Source organism: Schistocerca nitens, chromosome 5 (assembly GCF_023898315.1).
Source record: "Schistocerca nitens isolate TAMUIC-IGC-003100 chromosome 5, iqSchNite1.1, whole genome shotgun sequence".
NCBI classification, from domain to species: domain Eukaryota; kingdom Metazoa; phylum Arthropoda; class Insecta; order Orthoptera; family Acrididae; genus Schistocerca; species Schistocerca nitens.
This window is the reverse complement of record NC_064618.1, coordinates 251,494,657-251,511,107: the sequence shown is the minus strand read 5'-3', so window position 1 is coordinate 251,511,107 and position 16,451 is coordinate 251,494,657. Positions and strand designations below refer to the sequence as shown.

Genomic DNA, 16,451 nt, shown 5'->3' with positions numbered 1-16,451 from the left:
AGGTGAAGGTCGTTCAGAAGTTTTCATCTACATCTACATCTACATCTACATGGATACTCTGCAAATCACATTTAAGTGGCCGGCAGAGGGTTCATCGAACCTCCTTCACAGTTCTCTATTATTCCAGTAACGTGTATCGCGGAAAGAACGAACAACTATATCTTTTCGTACGAGCTCTGATTTCCATTATTTTATAGTGGTCATCGTTTCTCCCTACGTAGGTCGGTGTCAACTAAATATTTTCGCATTCGGAGGAGAAAGTTGGTGACCGGAATTTCGTGAGAAGATTCCGTGGTAACTAAAAACACCTTTCTTTTAATGATGTCCAGCCCAAATCCTGTATCATTTCAGTGACACTTTCTTCTATATTTCGCGATAATACAAAACGTCCTGCCCGTCTTTGAACTTTTTCGATGTACTCCGTCAGTCCTATCTGGTAACTATCTCACACCGCACAGCAGTATTCTAAAAGGAGACGGACAAGCGTAGTGTAGGCAGTCTTCTTAGTAGGCCTGTTACGTTTTCTAAGTGACCTGCCAATAAAATGCAGTCTTTGGTTAGCTTTCCCCACAACATTTTCTGCGTGTTTCTTCCAATTTAAGTTGTTCGTAATTGTAATTCATAGGTATTATTTGAATAGATGGCCTTTAGATTTGACTAATTTATCGTGTAACCGAAGTTTAATAGATTTCTCTTAGCGCTCATGTGGAGACCTGGCACTTCTCGTTATCTAGGGTGAACTGCCACTTTTCGCATCATTCAGCTATCTTTTCTAATTCGCTTTGCAATTTGTTTTGATTTTATGATGATTTCATTAGTCGATAAACGAGAGCGTTATCTGCAAGTAACCTAAGACGGCTGCTCAGATTGTCTCCCAAATCGTTTATGTAGACAAGGAACAGAAAAGGGCCTATAACACTACCTTGGGGAACGCCAGAAATCACTTCTGTTTTACTCGATGACTTTCCGGCAATTACCACGACCTGTGACCTCTCTCACAAGAAATCACAAATCCAGTCACATAACTGAGACGATATTCCATAAGCACGCAATTTCACTACAAGCCGCTTATGTGATAAAGTGTCAAAAGCCTTCCGGAAATACAGAAATACGGAATCGATCTGAAATCCCTTGTCAATTTCACTCAACATTTCATTCGAATAAAGAGCTAGTTGTGCTTCACAAGAACGATGTTTTCTAAATCCATGTTGACTGTGTATCAATAGACGGTTTTCCACGAGGTAATTCATAATGTTCGAACACTATGTTCCAAAATCCTGCTGCCTATCAACGTTAATGATATGTGCCTGTAATTATGTGTATTACTCCTACTACCTTTCCTGAATATTGGTGTGACCTGTACAGCTTTCCAGTCTCTGGGTACGGATTTCGTCGAGCGGACGGTTGTATATTATTGTTAGGTATGGAGCTAATACATCAGCATACTGTGAAAGGAACCTAACTGGTATACAGTCTGGACCAGAAGACTTGCTTTTATTATGTGATGTAAGTTACTACACTACTCCGAGCATATTTACTTCTACGTTACGCATGTTGGCAGCTGTTCTTGATTCAAATACTGGAATATTTACTTCGTCTTCGTTTGTGAAGGCATTTCGGAAGGCTGTGCCTAGTAACACTGCTTTCGATAGTATCTCCATTGCTATCGCGCAGAGAAGACATTCACTGTTTTCACTGTTTCTTGCCACTAACACACTTAACATACGATCAGAATCTCCTTGGATCCTATGCCAGGTTTTTTTTTTTTTTTTTTTTTTTGCAAACTGTTATAAGCATCTCGCAATGAAGTCCGCGCTGTATTTCGAGCTTCTGTAAAAGATCGCCGATCTTCTAACCCGTTTGTGTACAAAGAGGATCAGATCCGAAGTCTGTGAATTTATTTGGTAAAAATCTCTCAATTGCTGCCGATTCTATTTCTTTGAATTTAAGCCACATCTGGTCTACTGTTAGTTTGGAAGGAGTGGAGATTGTCTCTTAGGAAGGCGTCAAGTGAATTTTTATCTGCTGTTTTGAATTGGTCTATTTTTCGTTCATTTTTGGAGGATTTGGGGTTATAGTATTCAGTCTCGCTACGACAACCCTATGTTCACTAATCCCTGTGTCGGTTTTGATGCTCGTTATTAACTCAGGATTATTGGTTGATAAAAGGTCAAGGGTGTTTTCACAACCGTGGGCTCATGAACTAACTATTCCAAATAATTTTTAGAAAATGTGTTTAGCACAATTTCGGATGATGTTTTATGCGAACCTCCGGAATAAAACATGTATTTTTTGCCAACATTTAGAGGGTGAATTAAAGTCACCACCAACTATAATCGTATGAATCGGGTACGTGTTCGAAATCAGACTCAAGTTTTATTTCAACCTTTCAGCAACTGTATCTTCTGAATTGGGGGGAGGGCGGATCCAATTATTATTTTATTCCGGTTGCCAACAATGACCCCTGCCCATACTAACTCACAGGGACTATCTACTTCAGTTTCGCGATAAGATAAACTACTTCTACCAGCAACAAACTCGGCACCGCCAACTGTGTTTAACCTATCCTTTCGGAACGCCGAGAGGTTCTTCGCAAAAACTTCGGCTGACCTTATCTCTGGCTTTAGCCTTTTTTCAGTGCCTATAACGATTTGAGCATCAGTGCCTTCTATTAGCACTTGGAGCTCTGGTACTTTCCCAACACAGAAACGACAATTTACGACTGTTATACCGATGGTTCCTGTATCTACGTTCTTCCTTTGTTCGGCCTGCACCCTTTGTGACTGAAGCCCTTCTTGTGTTTTCCCGAGACCCTCTAACCTAAAAAACCGCCCAGTCCACGCCACACAGCCCCTGCCATCCGTGTAACAGCCTCCTGCGTAATCAGCGGAACCCGAAACCCAACCACCCTTTGGCGTGAGTCGAGGTATATATAGCAACGAAAGAATTTTTCATATCAGTCCATGTAAGGTCTGAGTACAACCAATTTAATCGACCAATTGAATCGACGTAGGCGGTCGGTCGACCGAAAAACTGCAACCTATTTCTTCTCATTAGTCTGTTCTGGCGATTTTACACTTTATAAAATGATCTGCGAAACTTCTGTTGCTTTAAAAACAGTTATACGTAAATAACAGTATTCTAAGTGTATTCCCTTTATTTTGCCTCATATTTTGGTCTTCTTGTAACTAGATATTATCTAGAGCTGTAATTTTTCACAGTCTTTACTTAACTAAGAGACTTTCAACGTTTGAGACATCCCACGATGGAACTTCACTACACGACCTCATTGAGTTGTACACCTAATCGTAGACTTCGGAAGTCATCGCTCTACGAGACGGCTGAATCACTAAAGTGGTACGCGCAGTAAGAAGCGTGTGACAGAAATCAGCTGTCCGCTAAATAGCGCAAAGATCAAGATAAGAGAAAAATGTTAGCCGAAATAAAGTGAGACTATAGCCAACCATCCTAACGTTTCTTCACTATAATTAGTTAAAACTTTCTCCAATTCTAGACAATTTGTAAAACTAATTCTCAAACATTTTATTTATAGCAAAATCTATTTTTATGACGTTTCGATTGATTTTTGTCCCAAAGTGGACGCAGAAAAGCACTAGACATCCTATCATATGAAATGAAATTGATAGCTTCTTTTTACAATAATAGTCAGAGTCACTTACTACTTTAATCCAGTGTCTGAGTGAGCAAAAGGCTTTATTTTCTTACACACATAGTAAGTAATCATTATACCCTCTTCGATTGTTATTTTCATATTAAACAGTCAGGGCCATGTACCATCTTCAGTTCGTCTTATTTCTTTGCTCTCTCCTATTTTTTAGTCCACCTTCATCTTTATATTGCCTGATTTATTACTCTTTTCATCCTTCAAAGGCTAACAAATTTAGCATTTTATTCTTAAAACTGTTCTTCCTGTTTTTCTTCTACTTCCTTTCTTATTCATGTAATCCGTGCTAATTTTAAATTTATTTTAGACAAATACAAGAATGTGCTCATTCCTGCGATAATGTGCAAAGAAGTTTCCCCTTCGCTTTGTCATTGTTGCCGTGTACTGCGTTTGATTACACATTTTGTATTTCATCTTCTTCTTTCCACTACATCTCATTATTCACTGCACTGATTTCTAATTCTCACAAGATTATCACGGTACACTTCTTGTCGCGCATCTGTCGTGACAACAATTCTCCTCATGTTCCATATGTGCGGCATTCGTCGTGGTTAATGGTCTGACCTGCATTGGGTCTACCGAGCGAGGTGGCGCAATGGTTAGACACTGGACTCGCTTTCGGGAGGACGACGGTTCAATCCCGCGTCCGGCCATCCTGATTTAGGTTTTCCGTGATTTCCCTAAACCACTCCAGGCAAATGCTGGGATGGTTCCTTTCAAAGGGCACGGCCGACTTCCTTCCCCGACCTTCCCTAATCCGATGAGTTCGCTGTCTGGTCTCCTTCCCCAAACCAACCAACCAACCAACCTACATTGCGTCTTATCCGTAACGCAAACAACTTATTGATCGGCCACTCCATGGAGTGCTGTGTGCACAACGACCAGGTCAGCGTTGGTCGTAATACTGATAGCAGAATCGATTTTCGATCACATAGTGATCATCTTCGGTGCTGTACACATTAAACTCAGACATTGGTATCAAGTTATCAACAACCAAAACTGAGAAGTTTTGGTTATTGATAACTTGATACCAGTGTCTGAGTTTAATGTGTACAGCACCGAAGATGATCACTATGTGATCTAAAATCGATTATGCTATCAATAAAACATCAATATTACGACCAACGCTGATCTTCCTTTTAAATTAAGCAAAGAACTTAGTTTCTGATACATGATTTTAGTGAAGGAAAGAAGTAGCAGAACCAGAATAACTTTTCTTACGTTAATGAGTAACACGTAAAAGTTTACGACGTTTTTCGTGAACATTGCACCACTTTGTGCTACCTCTACAAGTATTTAATATTGAATTTGATGCATCCAAGACCTCGATGCTTTAGAGGAGTGCCTGACATAACCTAACCTTAAAAAGACGTACACACACACACCGCGCTTGACCGGGGACTCCCCGCTTCAAGGGCGGGGCAAGAGATGCCCTTGGAGATCATATTTCCCTGTTCACGGTCACCTTCCGAGAAGCGCCATAGAATGCACGACGTGCAATGGGTCGTAATTGTGAATGTTCTGGCTGCTGGGAAGTTCGTCCCCTCCTTTCTTGCATATACCTCCCGGCCAACATCGAGCGCCTGCCTCCTATAAAAGGGTCGGCAGCTCCGCTCACTGCTACAGTTGGCTTCATTGCAAGAGGCAAGTGACAGCAGACTACTACCGACATGAACAAGTACTTGGTAAGTGTCTTTGCAATACTATTGCGAACTACCACACGATGCCTCTCATGAGTCAAAATGAGAGTTTAAAGTTGAGCTTTGAAATGTATCTTGAACTTACAGTCAGTTCCACAAGAAAGTGTACATCATAATTTTAAACGTAACGTCAGCAGCGACATCTCTGGTAGTAGTATCGAATCTGTAATTAATGCACTTTTGCACAGTGTATAGGTCAACAGTGTTTCGTGTTGTCGGTTGCAGTTTAAAAGGAGTGCAAAATACCTGAAGCGTCACGAGGCATTGTTTCTTGTACATCATCCAAAGGGCCTGGTCTCCTCTTTCAAAAGCCTGGTGTACGAAGCGTGAAGGGTTGTTTCAACGAACAGTCAAACACCCAGTAAAAGTGCATGGTTGGGGACGTTTCTCTAAACGTAGTTTTGGCTATTTGCACTTATTTACAGCCAATTTAAACCATGAAAAATTGGCAGTATTTATCAAAAATGCCTTCTGAGGTCCGATAAGAAGTTATTTGGTTCGAACGAGGCAAACTGGTGCTTCAAGAGGGTAATGACCCGAAACATCGCAGGCCTCTCTGTGCAGCATGGAAACAAGACAATGGAGTGCCCAATACGGATTGGCGCAATGTCTCCAGATGCAAATCCGATCGCAAAGGTTTGGTCGTACATGAACATGAAGCTTAAAGGAAGGCCAATATATACTTTGAAGCAGCTGGAATATAAAATCAGGATGATATGGAGATACCGAGAGAATACGCAGTAAATCTCTTGAAAAGCATTCCAAAAAGGTGCCAAGCTATAATGGCGGCGATTGGATTAACTTTTAGGTAATTGCGCAATTAGTAATAACATGTATTTTCATGTACACGTATACTTATAATATTGTCTTTTATTTCCTACAAATAACGGCGTACACTTTCTTGTGGAACTGACTGGAGACGTAAAGAATTATTACATTTTCGTGCCATGTTTCTTTCGTCAGCAACCCGAAGCTCACAAATTTCTTACGTAAAATTTCTTTCCCAACCCATCTGGATGCAAAATTCAACCAGTTATCTCATATTTTGACGTAGATTTCCCGTGTCAAAATTAAGGAATGTACAAACCGCTTAAATAGAACCAATTTCTGTATTCTGTATGTTCTGAAAAGTTCGGTGGCTGTGACAGAGTAAGAAATTCTGTAATGAAAATTTTCAGAATCACGAACTACCAACCAGTCTCTGTTTCTAACCCTCTTTCTAGATCTTTTGTATGCGATTCGCTGCTACCTGATAAAGGCAAAACTCTTATGAAATAGATATTAATCTTCTTTGTTAGAAATAGAACGCAGTAACCGACTGATATGACGTCTTTGTGGTTGTTATAGTCCTATATACACTTATACACTTACCGCAGTTTATGTAGGGTGCCACAGAATTTAATTGCTCTTTTTTACGTTTCTTTTAATTTCCCTATGGCATTTCGACGATATATATAAAACTGTTCTTAGAGTTTGACACAGTTCACGGTTTTTATGTCTTTCCTTCTACAGGAATCGGAACAGTCGAGTTAAAAACCAGTAAACGACGCTATATATTCTAATACATTTTTGTTAGTTCCTTTATTTCCCTTCTTCAGAAAAGGGTGAATTTCTTCCTGAGGCCAATGGTTAGCCTTGGACAGTAAAATTCAAAAATAATGTGACGTACCTGGCATCCTAAGAGCACTAGACCATCTGAGCGGCACTGCTAGAAATAAATGAAGTTCGAGAAATCAAGTGTGTCGCTATACTTTTCGTCCTCAACAGCAAATTGCTTAAGATGCATGAGACACTAAACGAAAGTTGACTGTGAATTTAGAAACTTAGAATAATTTTTTGGTAAATTTTGCTGAAAATAAAGACAAACAAGCAAAAGACTGTCCACTCGTATCAGTGAACTGCACCTACAAGTTAAGGCTCATTCAGCATGGTAGAACGTTATACTCCGATGAATGTAGCTTTATCAGGCATACGCTACGTGCATTTCCTGTTCGAGATGTCGGACGAGGCAATCTCGTGCACCTTCTGCCCTTGACATGACAGGTTACATGGTCTTAGAATGCAGCTCTCAAGGTTTCTGAGTGGGTACTTTCACTGCTTTCCGAGTAACGCGAATATGTAAAGTAAACAGAACTTGCGTAACCAACATTTTTAAAAGGATTCTGGAAGACACTAATGTGCGCAGTAGATACCGTAGTTGGATAACATTTCCACTGTATTACTGCCTGTGCAGTGTTTTCCCCTCTTATCTCTTTATATGAATTACATTACGTTTTAGATTTTGTGCTGGAACTACCTCCCAAATCTTACAAATCGGTAATTATTGAACAGAGGCCAAATACTTGTCATTAATGTACTGCTGCCAGTAACAACTAAATTACCTCCTATGTCCCCCACGGTCAGTCACGCGCACTTTCAGTGAAGATATATTTTAGCGTGTTTAGTTAAACATCGGTTCATTAGGTCAGTTTTCGCAGGACATGAGAGATCTAGGGAAATTTTCTCTCTGCTCGGACAACAAATGGCGCCATACTGCTCTTAAACGTAATAATCACTATCAGACATACGAAAAATATCTTCGACTGAAACAAGCAGGCTCATCTTACTAAGGCTACGGAGCTATTGAAACTGCGTCAAACACGAAGGAAGGTATGAAATCCAAGGGCACATCGGGTGGCGAGAATGTGATGAGTATGCAAGCAATAACGGCGGGCCAACCACATTTTAAAGAAGAAGCCTGAGTTCAGCTACAGACTGTCATTTAGGAACACTTCCTTATGTGCTTACCTGAGGCACCCCAAATGAAGAACTTTACGAAAGGAAACATTTTGTGATGTGGACAGATTAGGTAATGGAATGTTTATCATTGTTGTTAAGATCAGTAGTTGTAGGTATAGGCTACATGTTGAAATATCAGGACGTGGGGACAAAAATGCTGTGGTGAATTAAATTTCGGACTTCCCTTTAATGTCTGGGTACTCGTTCTGACAAAATAGTTGACATCCCGTAAAATCTGAAGTTGGTGGGTTAACGACGGAGCACTATGCTAAATGTTTAATGCGTGAACTAATTTGATTCTTGACTCTTAAAGGCATGTACACATCTTCCACATGAGATTATTTGAGCATTTCTGTACACTCTAGTGCTGATTTAACAAACCCATGGAAAACAGCGCAAGATCCTTTTGTATTTCTCTACCTCTTTCGCGAATTCAAGTTAGTAATAAACGCTTAAAAACTCTAAAAAATTAAGGCTCATTTGTATATCTTTTTTACTGAAGTTGGAGAAATAAAATACGAATTGAGTAGAGCATCAAAATAGTATGACAAATTCAGAGGGAAACCAGGTGAGTGAGCATGTTATTGAGACTTTTATTAAGACATTCATAAGTACTTAGTGTAGTACTGAAAAGAACGGTAGAGTTCAGGCGCCAATGTAGATTACCCTTTGTGCCGAAGATTGTCGACAATGTTATGTCTAACAGGTAAATGGAAATGAAGAGAGTAGGGAAGAAGAGGGAGATGGCTTCAAACCAGTCAAACGAAAACTTAGAAAGAAAGAACTGAAGACTGATACATAATTTTGTATCGTGGCCTGACACAAACTACTCAGATCATTATGCCAAGCTGCTAGTTTTTGAAGCAGAAATCAACTCTATGTCGATGGCCGAAGACGCGGTAGAGACGACAACGTTACCACTGCAAGTATCTTGAGCTCGGACCAGAATCAATGAACTAAGACCAAATAATTTTTGGCGTGATACACACAATAATAGCTCGAATCGAAAGTCGAGATGGCTGTTGTAATCGAGAATCGGCGTACTGATGCTTCAACGACAAGATTCAAACTGCCTATCCATCCGCCAGATCAGGTTATTTCCTGCGGTAGTCTAACGACCTTCTTTAAGTGACAAAGTCTATGTAGCGAACGTATAGCCACCTGTTAACCCACTCCTTTTCACCGTCTTCAGTTCGTGATTGCCTACAATCGCGTGACATGACACGTCCGATCGTATTGGTCTCCCCGTGACACGTGTATTTTAACACAGGACGTGTTATGCACTCGAATTGCCGAGTGGTTCCACTGGAATATCACCACAGTGCTGCGATTACGCCTGCACTTTTTTGGCCAGGAGAGAGATGTACTTCACAGATTTTCTAATGAGAGATGCAGCAAGAGCAGTTTTTATGCATTAAGATAAATCATGTTATAATTTTAGATTCGCCCACGAGATATCATGAACAGAGAGATGTAGAACTTTAACTAGTACAAATTTGTGAGCAAAGCTGTTCCGTTATAATGTGAGGTCAGATTCTTAAGACGAATTTCTTTAATCGTCGCTTTTTGTTTTTGCGGAAGTTTCTGTTCTATAATGAGCAGTCCCAGCTGCAGGTTCTACGTCGCATATTGGCGTCAAACATTGATATCTGTAGGTAACTCACATAAGCTCCCTGGACAAAAAATTAGTGACCTCTAGAAAAATCATTACAAGCATCTCCTAATATGTTGTATATACCCAGCTGGACTGCCTCGATTTGGTGAGGAAGTGAGTCCTCAATGTTATGCAATTGCGTCAAATCCAGGTTAAGCCATTCGTTGAGGATGGCTGGGACGGTGATGTCGACGTTTTACCCACTTTTCCAATATGACCCACAGATTTTCTATAGGCAGATGATTTTGCAGACCAATCGAGATCTAATAGGGTGGGGGAGTGTTCAGAAAACCAGTCACGTATTCTTCCATCCCAGAGAACTTTTCTGTTGTTGTGTTAGTAAACTGGAGTGAGCAGTGGGTTCTTACGCGGTGACTGACTCAAACCGTTTATTGCATGCAGCTCCCGTCGCAATGTTCTCTAGATAACAAGTTGGAGTGGACCTTCATTCACTGCCTGCATCCATTCCTGTCGGATTTGGAAGCGATTTTGGTTCACAAGCCCCGAAACGCATCTCCCGTCCGTCTCAGACAGGATCTTTTTTCGATCACAATTCCGACGTCATATTTCGTGGTCATGTGTGTTACACCACTGCTTGTGGACACGTTGAATAGTTCTCGGCGAAAAGCCAACAAATCCCGCAACATCACACACTGTATAAGCACGACCAACACCAGTTTTCCTTTTTGTCATTCTGTCAAGTCTTTAAATTTACCCATATGTACGCACAATGTGAGCTGGTAACGTAAATGTCTCACTGATCACTACTGACTTACGCTCACGCAGAAGTAGCGGATGCGCGTTTGACGACATGACGCGATCCCTGAGCCGTCTGTAGAGGCTCAACGATTCGTTTGCGCGTGCGCAGCGGGCTGACTGATTTTTTGTCCAGTGAGCTTCTCAACTATACAGTTATAGAATAATGCAAGTGTGTGGTGTCACCTGTCAGTCAAGGATGTTTCATGTATGGATGATACGTTTGTTGGGAAATAGTATTCATTTCATGCTCATTACACTGATGATCCACAACATTCCAACGATTGCCCGCGCGAGGTTGAATGTTGCCTTGTAGCAGTGTGCGCACCTGCCGCAGTAGGGAAGTTATGTAAGAGGAACAGAGACGGTCGGGAATCATTCTAGAGACAGTATGCACCAAAAATGGATAAATATACTGACACAAGTGAATTTGACAAAGTACAAACTGTTGAAGCCCAACGTCTGGAAATGAGCGCCCCGGGAACGGCGAAGCTGGTCTGCTGTATGCGGACGTTAATAAACCCCACCCTGTGGAAGAGGGAGCCAATATTTGCGTCTGGTTCTGTAGACCACTTCAGGAGGAATATTGCTGGAGTACGCACGTTTCGGAGCACACCGTTCAGCGTACATTGTCGAAAATGTGTCTCCACAACACATGATCGCTACATGTTTCCACGTCGTCGTCAATTACGATTGCAGTGGGAATGAGGTTACCGCGATTGGACCGTAAATCAATATACGCTTTTCCCCTGCTCTGATGAATCAAGTTTCTTGGTGCACTAGGTCGATTGTCGTATCCGTATATGTCGTCATCAGGAGAACGGCTGCTCCAAACATGCGTCGCACCGCTGACACAAGCCAGCGGGGGGCTGTATCGTGCCATTAGGGACATTCGATTGGACTTTGTTTGGACTAGTAGAAGTCGAAAGCACCATGACAGCTCTGGGCTCCGTGAACATTATTGCGGTTCACCTGCACCCCTTCATTGTCGACGTCTTCCCACAGGATAACCGTCCAAGTCACAAGGCTAAAACCGTCTTCCAGTGGTCTCAAAGAGCGAAACACTGAACTCACATTTACGTCTTGGTCACCAATTTCGCTTGATTTGGACCCGACGGAATAAATCTCAGACCCTAATGGGGACCAGCTCCGCACTCACAAACGACCGGCCCGTAATTTACGGGAATCACGCAAATTAGACATCTGGTTCCACACACGTCCGGAAACCTGCCAAAGACCAGCCGAATCCAGCTAGTTTCGATGTTCTGCTACGTTGCATAGGTGCAGCAACTCGCAATTAAGCAGCTGTGCATGAGATTTTGACTCACCAGAGCGTCCTTTCATGTTCCATGTAATACTCTAAGTCAGAAAAAATTCCTTGAGAAAAATACAACAATATTACTACATAGTTATCAAAAAAGTTGCGATTCTGTCACAGCAATAAATTAGAGCTTACAAAACTACTGTAATAAGGTTTCTTAAAAGGGAAGAACTTTTAATTTATGCTCTTAAATAAACCCTGGTGCCACAGAAGCATGGTTTCTGTGGTGCTAAATGGTTTGGTTGAGCTAGTTTCTTTTAAAGTTCGTTAAATAATACTGCTTCAGAGTTTTTTGTTAACTCTGAAACTTTGTTTCTTCCCTGTAAGAACTATGTTTCATACTTAACGTAGGCTACATTTTTCTGTTACTGTTGCTGAGGATTATAAATGAACTACTTACAACACTAAGTGTCTGAGCTCACAGGCGTAACAAAAACTGGGAAGTTTATGGCTGTCGCTGTTGCTGACAGTAGCACGAACACTGGGATTTATAATCTTTCATAAAAGTTATTTTTCGACGTGTTTCGCTTACATTTTTTGTTGCTCAGGATATATAAGGTAGTTGAGCTCTCTTCCATAACAACAAGCGCTACATAAATAGCTGCAGTCAATGTATCGACAGAAGCCGGGTGGAGCCAAAATAGCACACGCCCGCAATGTAGGACTGTACAGTACTTTAGATGTGACGTCTTTGTCACAATTTCGGGAGTCCCCGATGCCGCATGCAGATCTACTAATCTCCATCATTCTTCTGTAGTACCACATTACAATAAAAAGTTCAGGAAAGACTTCGTAACATTTGAATTTATATTTGATGTTACCAAATTTCTCATTTGCAGATATGTTTTTCTTGCTATTGCCAGTCTGCATTTTATATCCTCTCTATTTTTGCATCGTCAGTTACTTCACTGCCAAAATGGCAAAACTCGTCCACTACTTTTAGTATCTCATTCCATAAACTAATGTCCTCCCCACCACCTGATTTAATTCTGTTGTGTTGGCAGAAGAGCCAACACCGTGTTACTAGAGGAGGCCGAAATGCACGCGTTCTAGCTCACGCAGGCTGGCGTGAGGAGGGAAGAACTATACTGACGTGAGGTCTGGAACATGACAAGGAATTGGAATTCAGAAAGCGGACGTAATTCGTTTGATACTTAACTTTAATCCATAAATGATGAACGTCGCTCTTGACGGTACATGATTCACAATATTATCTGTTCAGAATAGTAAATGAATAAGACGCCTTGCTAGGTCGTAGCAAATGACGTAGCTGAAGGCTATGCTAAACGGTCGTCTCTGCAAATGAGAGCGTATGTAGTCAGTGAACCATCGCTAGCAAAGTCGGCTATACAACTGGGCGAGTGCTAGTGAGTCTCTCTAGACTAGACCTGCCGTGTGGCGGCGCTCGGTCTGCAATCACTGATAGTGGCGACACGCGGGTCCGACGTATACTAACGGACCGCGGCCGATTTAAAGGCTACCACCTAGCAAGTGTGTTGTCTGGCGGTGATACCACAAATTCCACAGCATTCCATTATCTTTGTTTTACTTTTGTTGTCTTTCACCTCATAACCTCTTTTGAATTACAATGTCACCCGTAAACTGCTAAGTTTTTATTTCTTCTTACTGAATATTAATTTTAACTCATTCCTTTCACGGCTATTTCTCCCCTTTAGTCCTCCGACTGTTATAAATGCAGCCTGGTATCTCTAGAAGTTGCACAGAAGTTTTAGCTCCCAGTATTTTACACCTGCTTCCTTCAAAATTTCAAAATGTGTTTTCCAGTCAACCTTTTCTTGCCTCCAGATCTAGAAATACTGTGATGGTAGGTTTATTTTTGTTCAGTCTCTTTTTCTAAGATAAACGTAGGGTACAAAATGGTTGAAATTGCTCTGAGCGCTATGGGACTTAACATCTGAGGTCATCAGTCCTCTAGACATATTCTAGGCGCGCAGTCCGGAACCGCGCGACTGCTACGGTCGCAGGTTCGAATCCTGCCTCGGGCATGGATGTGTATGATGTCCTTAGGTTAGTTATGTTTAAGTAGTTCTAAGTTCTAGGGGACTGATGACCACAGATGTTAAGTCCCATAGTGCTCAGAGCCATTTTGAACCTCTAGACATAGAACTAATCAAATCTAACTAACCTAAGGACATCACACACATCCATGGCCGAGGCAGGATTCGAAGCTGCGACAGTAGTAGCATCGCGGTTCCGGACTGAAGCGCCTAGAACCACTCGGCCACAACGGCCGGCCTAAACGTAGGGTCAGTATGAACTCGCGTGTGTCTATATTTCAAATGGTTCAAATGGCTCTGAGCACTATGGGACTTAACTTCTGAGGTGATCAGTCCCCTAGAACTTAGAACTACTTAAACCTAACTAACCTAAGGACATCACACACATCCATGCCCGAGGCAGGATTCGAACCTGTGATCGTAGCGGTCGCGCGGTTCCAGAGTGTAGCGCCTAGAACTGCTCGGCCACTCCGGCCGGCCTGTCTAGTTTTCTCTAGAACCCGAACTCGTCGTCCTTGAGGTCAGCTTCGACCATTTTTAATTCTGTCTATATCTTGACGGGATATTAAATATGAACAATCGAATGCTGATCGAAAAAAAATTAAACACGACATCGTCTCAGTTTTTTAAAGACCGATGAAAATTTTGTTTATGTCTGCTTCACTCACCCCTTGCAAAGTGATCATATCAATGTCCGAAGGAATATTGCATCGTACTTCATAATAACACAGGCACCGCTCTGTTGTATTTATTCGCCAATACCAGGCCCCCGTCTCTAAATAAATATGTCCTTCCTGGAGAATAGTATACGTAACGTACGAGTGCAGGTTGTGACGCATGGACGACAACATATTGAAGTTTGGGTCTGGCCGCGATTGTGCACGGATAGCCGAAGCAGTGAGGACGACCGTTCCCATAAAACGAGAAATCTGGCATCGACTCGCGGTCTGGCACAAATTTTCATTTTCATCGTTCCAATATTCAGTCGATGGTGGTTCATACTGCGAATACATTTCCCGTATAAAATGGTCATAGTTCGGAAATCAGGGTTCAGGAGTCTGAACAGCGAAGTGAGAGAGTTGTCTGCTTTGGTGTCCACCAGGTGGTGCTGGCCGGCGTGCTGGTGGTGTTGGCCCTGGTCCAGGGTCACCACGAACCGGGCCACGTGGGCGACGACAGCACCGGCGGCGGCAGTGATGGGGGCAGCATCGGCGGCGCCAGCAGCCGCGGGGGCGGCGGCAGCGATGGCGGCAGCACCGGGGGCGGCCACGGCGGCAGCGGCGGCGACCACTCGGGACACCACGGCGGCGGCAGCGGCCACGACCACCACGCCTAGGCTGACGTCTCACTCCAATCAAGGCCCCTGCAACGGCTCCAGATGAGCACACAGCTCCTACATCTATCTCTGTCCCCTTTTCCTTTCAATCCGTAAAACCTTCTTGGAATTTTAGATACACTGTAATAATGACCGAAATCAATTTTTCAGTACTACAATAAAGCTTCAGTTGTTAGTTTAACCAGTTTTATTTGTCCTCAATCGTCTTTTGAATGTACTCTAGATGACCCGAATGCATTGTGTTATCTGGAGTCACGAGCACTGTTTTTGAACCTATAATGAAGTGTCCACAAGCACTGAATTGGTATCCTGTGTTTATGTGTCTGTGTTCAGCAATTCAGAAATATGAATCCATCTTATCCTGTTGTGGTAGTATGCTGTACAATTATTAGAAGCACGCACGATTTTAAAGGCGGGAAGGAGATCCTGGTCCCCAGCACGAATCCGCCCGGCGGACTTGTGTCGAGGTCCGGTGATCCGGCCAGTCTGTGGATGGATTTCAATCTGCCACGGGGAATGCGGGCTGGCTCCCCTTATTCCGCCTCAGCTACACTATGTCGGCGATTGCTGCGCAAACAAGTTCTCCACGTACGCGTACACCACCATTACTTTACCACGCAAAGACAGGGGTTACACTCGTCTGGTGTGAGGCGTTCCCTGTGGGGGGGGGGGGGGGAATCCCACCGGGGGCCGAACCGCACAATAACCCTGGGTTCGGTGTGGGGGTGGCGGAGGGGTGAAGTGGACTGTGGTAGTCGTCGTGGGGTTGTGGACCATTGCAGCTGCGGCAGGGACGGAGCGTCTCCGTTGTTTCTAGGCCCCCAGTTAACATAAAATACATACAATACAACACAATTATTAGAAATGGTATCCACAATCCGATCAAAAGTATCCGGACACCACCAGATAATGCGGGATTGACCAGCAAAAGTCAGGACAGGGGGGAATCCCCTCAGAATAAAAGGACATGAAGAGTGTTGTGTTGTCAGGTTATCATTAGGGAAGTTGTAACAGCAGAATGGAGAGCTCAGTGCCTTAGTCGACTACCTCGTGAATTCATGGACCCTACATGTCAGTGAGGGACTATTGAAGCTGGTGGAGTTCTGTAATGGTGTGGGGCGAGTGCATCTGGGGCGATATGGGACCTGTGATACGTCTACATGTGACTCTGACAGTTAACACGTACCTAAGCATCCTGTCTGA

The 16,451-nt window shown here is 42.7% G+C and overlaps 1 protein-coding gene across 1 annotated transcript; it reads left to right on the top strand.

Moving 5' to 3' along the window:
• Positions 1 to 5,221: 5,221 nt before the first annotated feature.
• On the top strand, positions 5,222 to 15,429 carry LOC126260035 (uncharacterized). Its single transcript, XM_049957208.1, has 2 exons — positions 5,222 to 5,370; positions 15,015 to 15,429. The coding sequence occupies exons 1-2, from the start codon at positions 5,356 to 5,358 to the stop codon at positions 15,246 to 15,248; spliced, it is 249 nt and encodes an 82-aa protein (XP_049813165.1). The 5' UTR covers positions 5,222 to 5,355; the 3' UTR covers positions 15,249 to 15,429.
• The last annotated feature ends 1,022 nt before the right edge of the window (positions 15,430 to 16,451 follow it).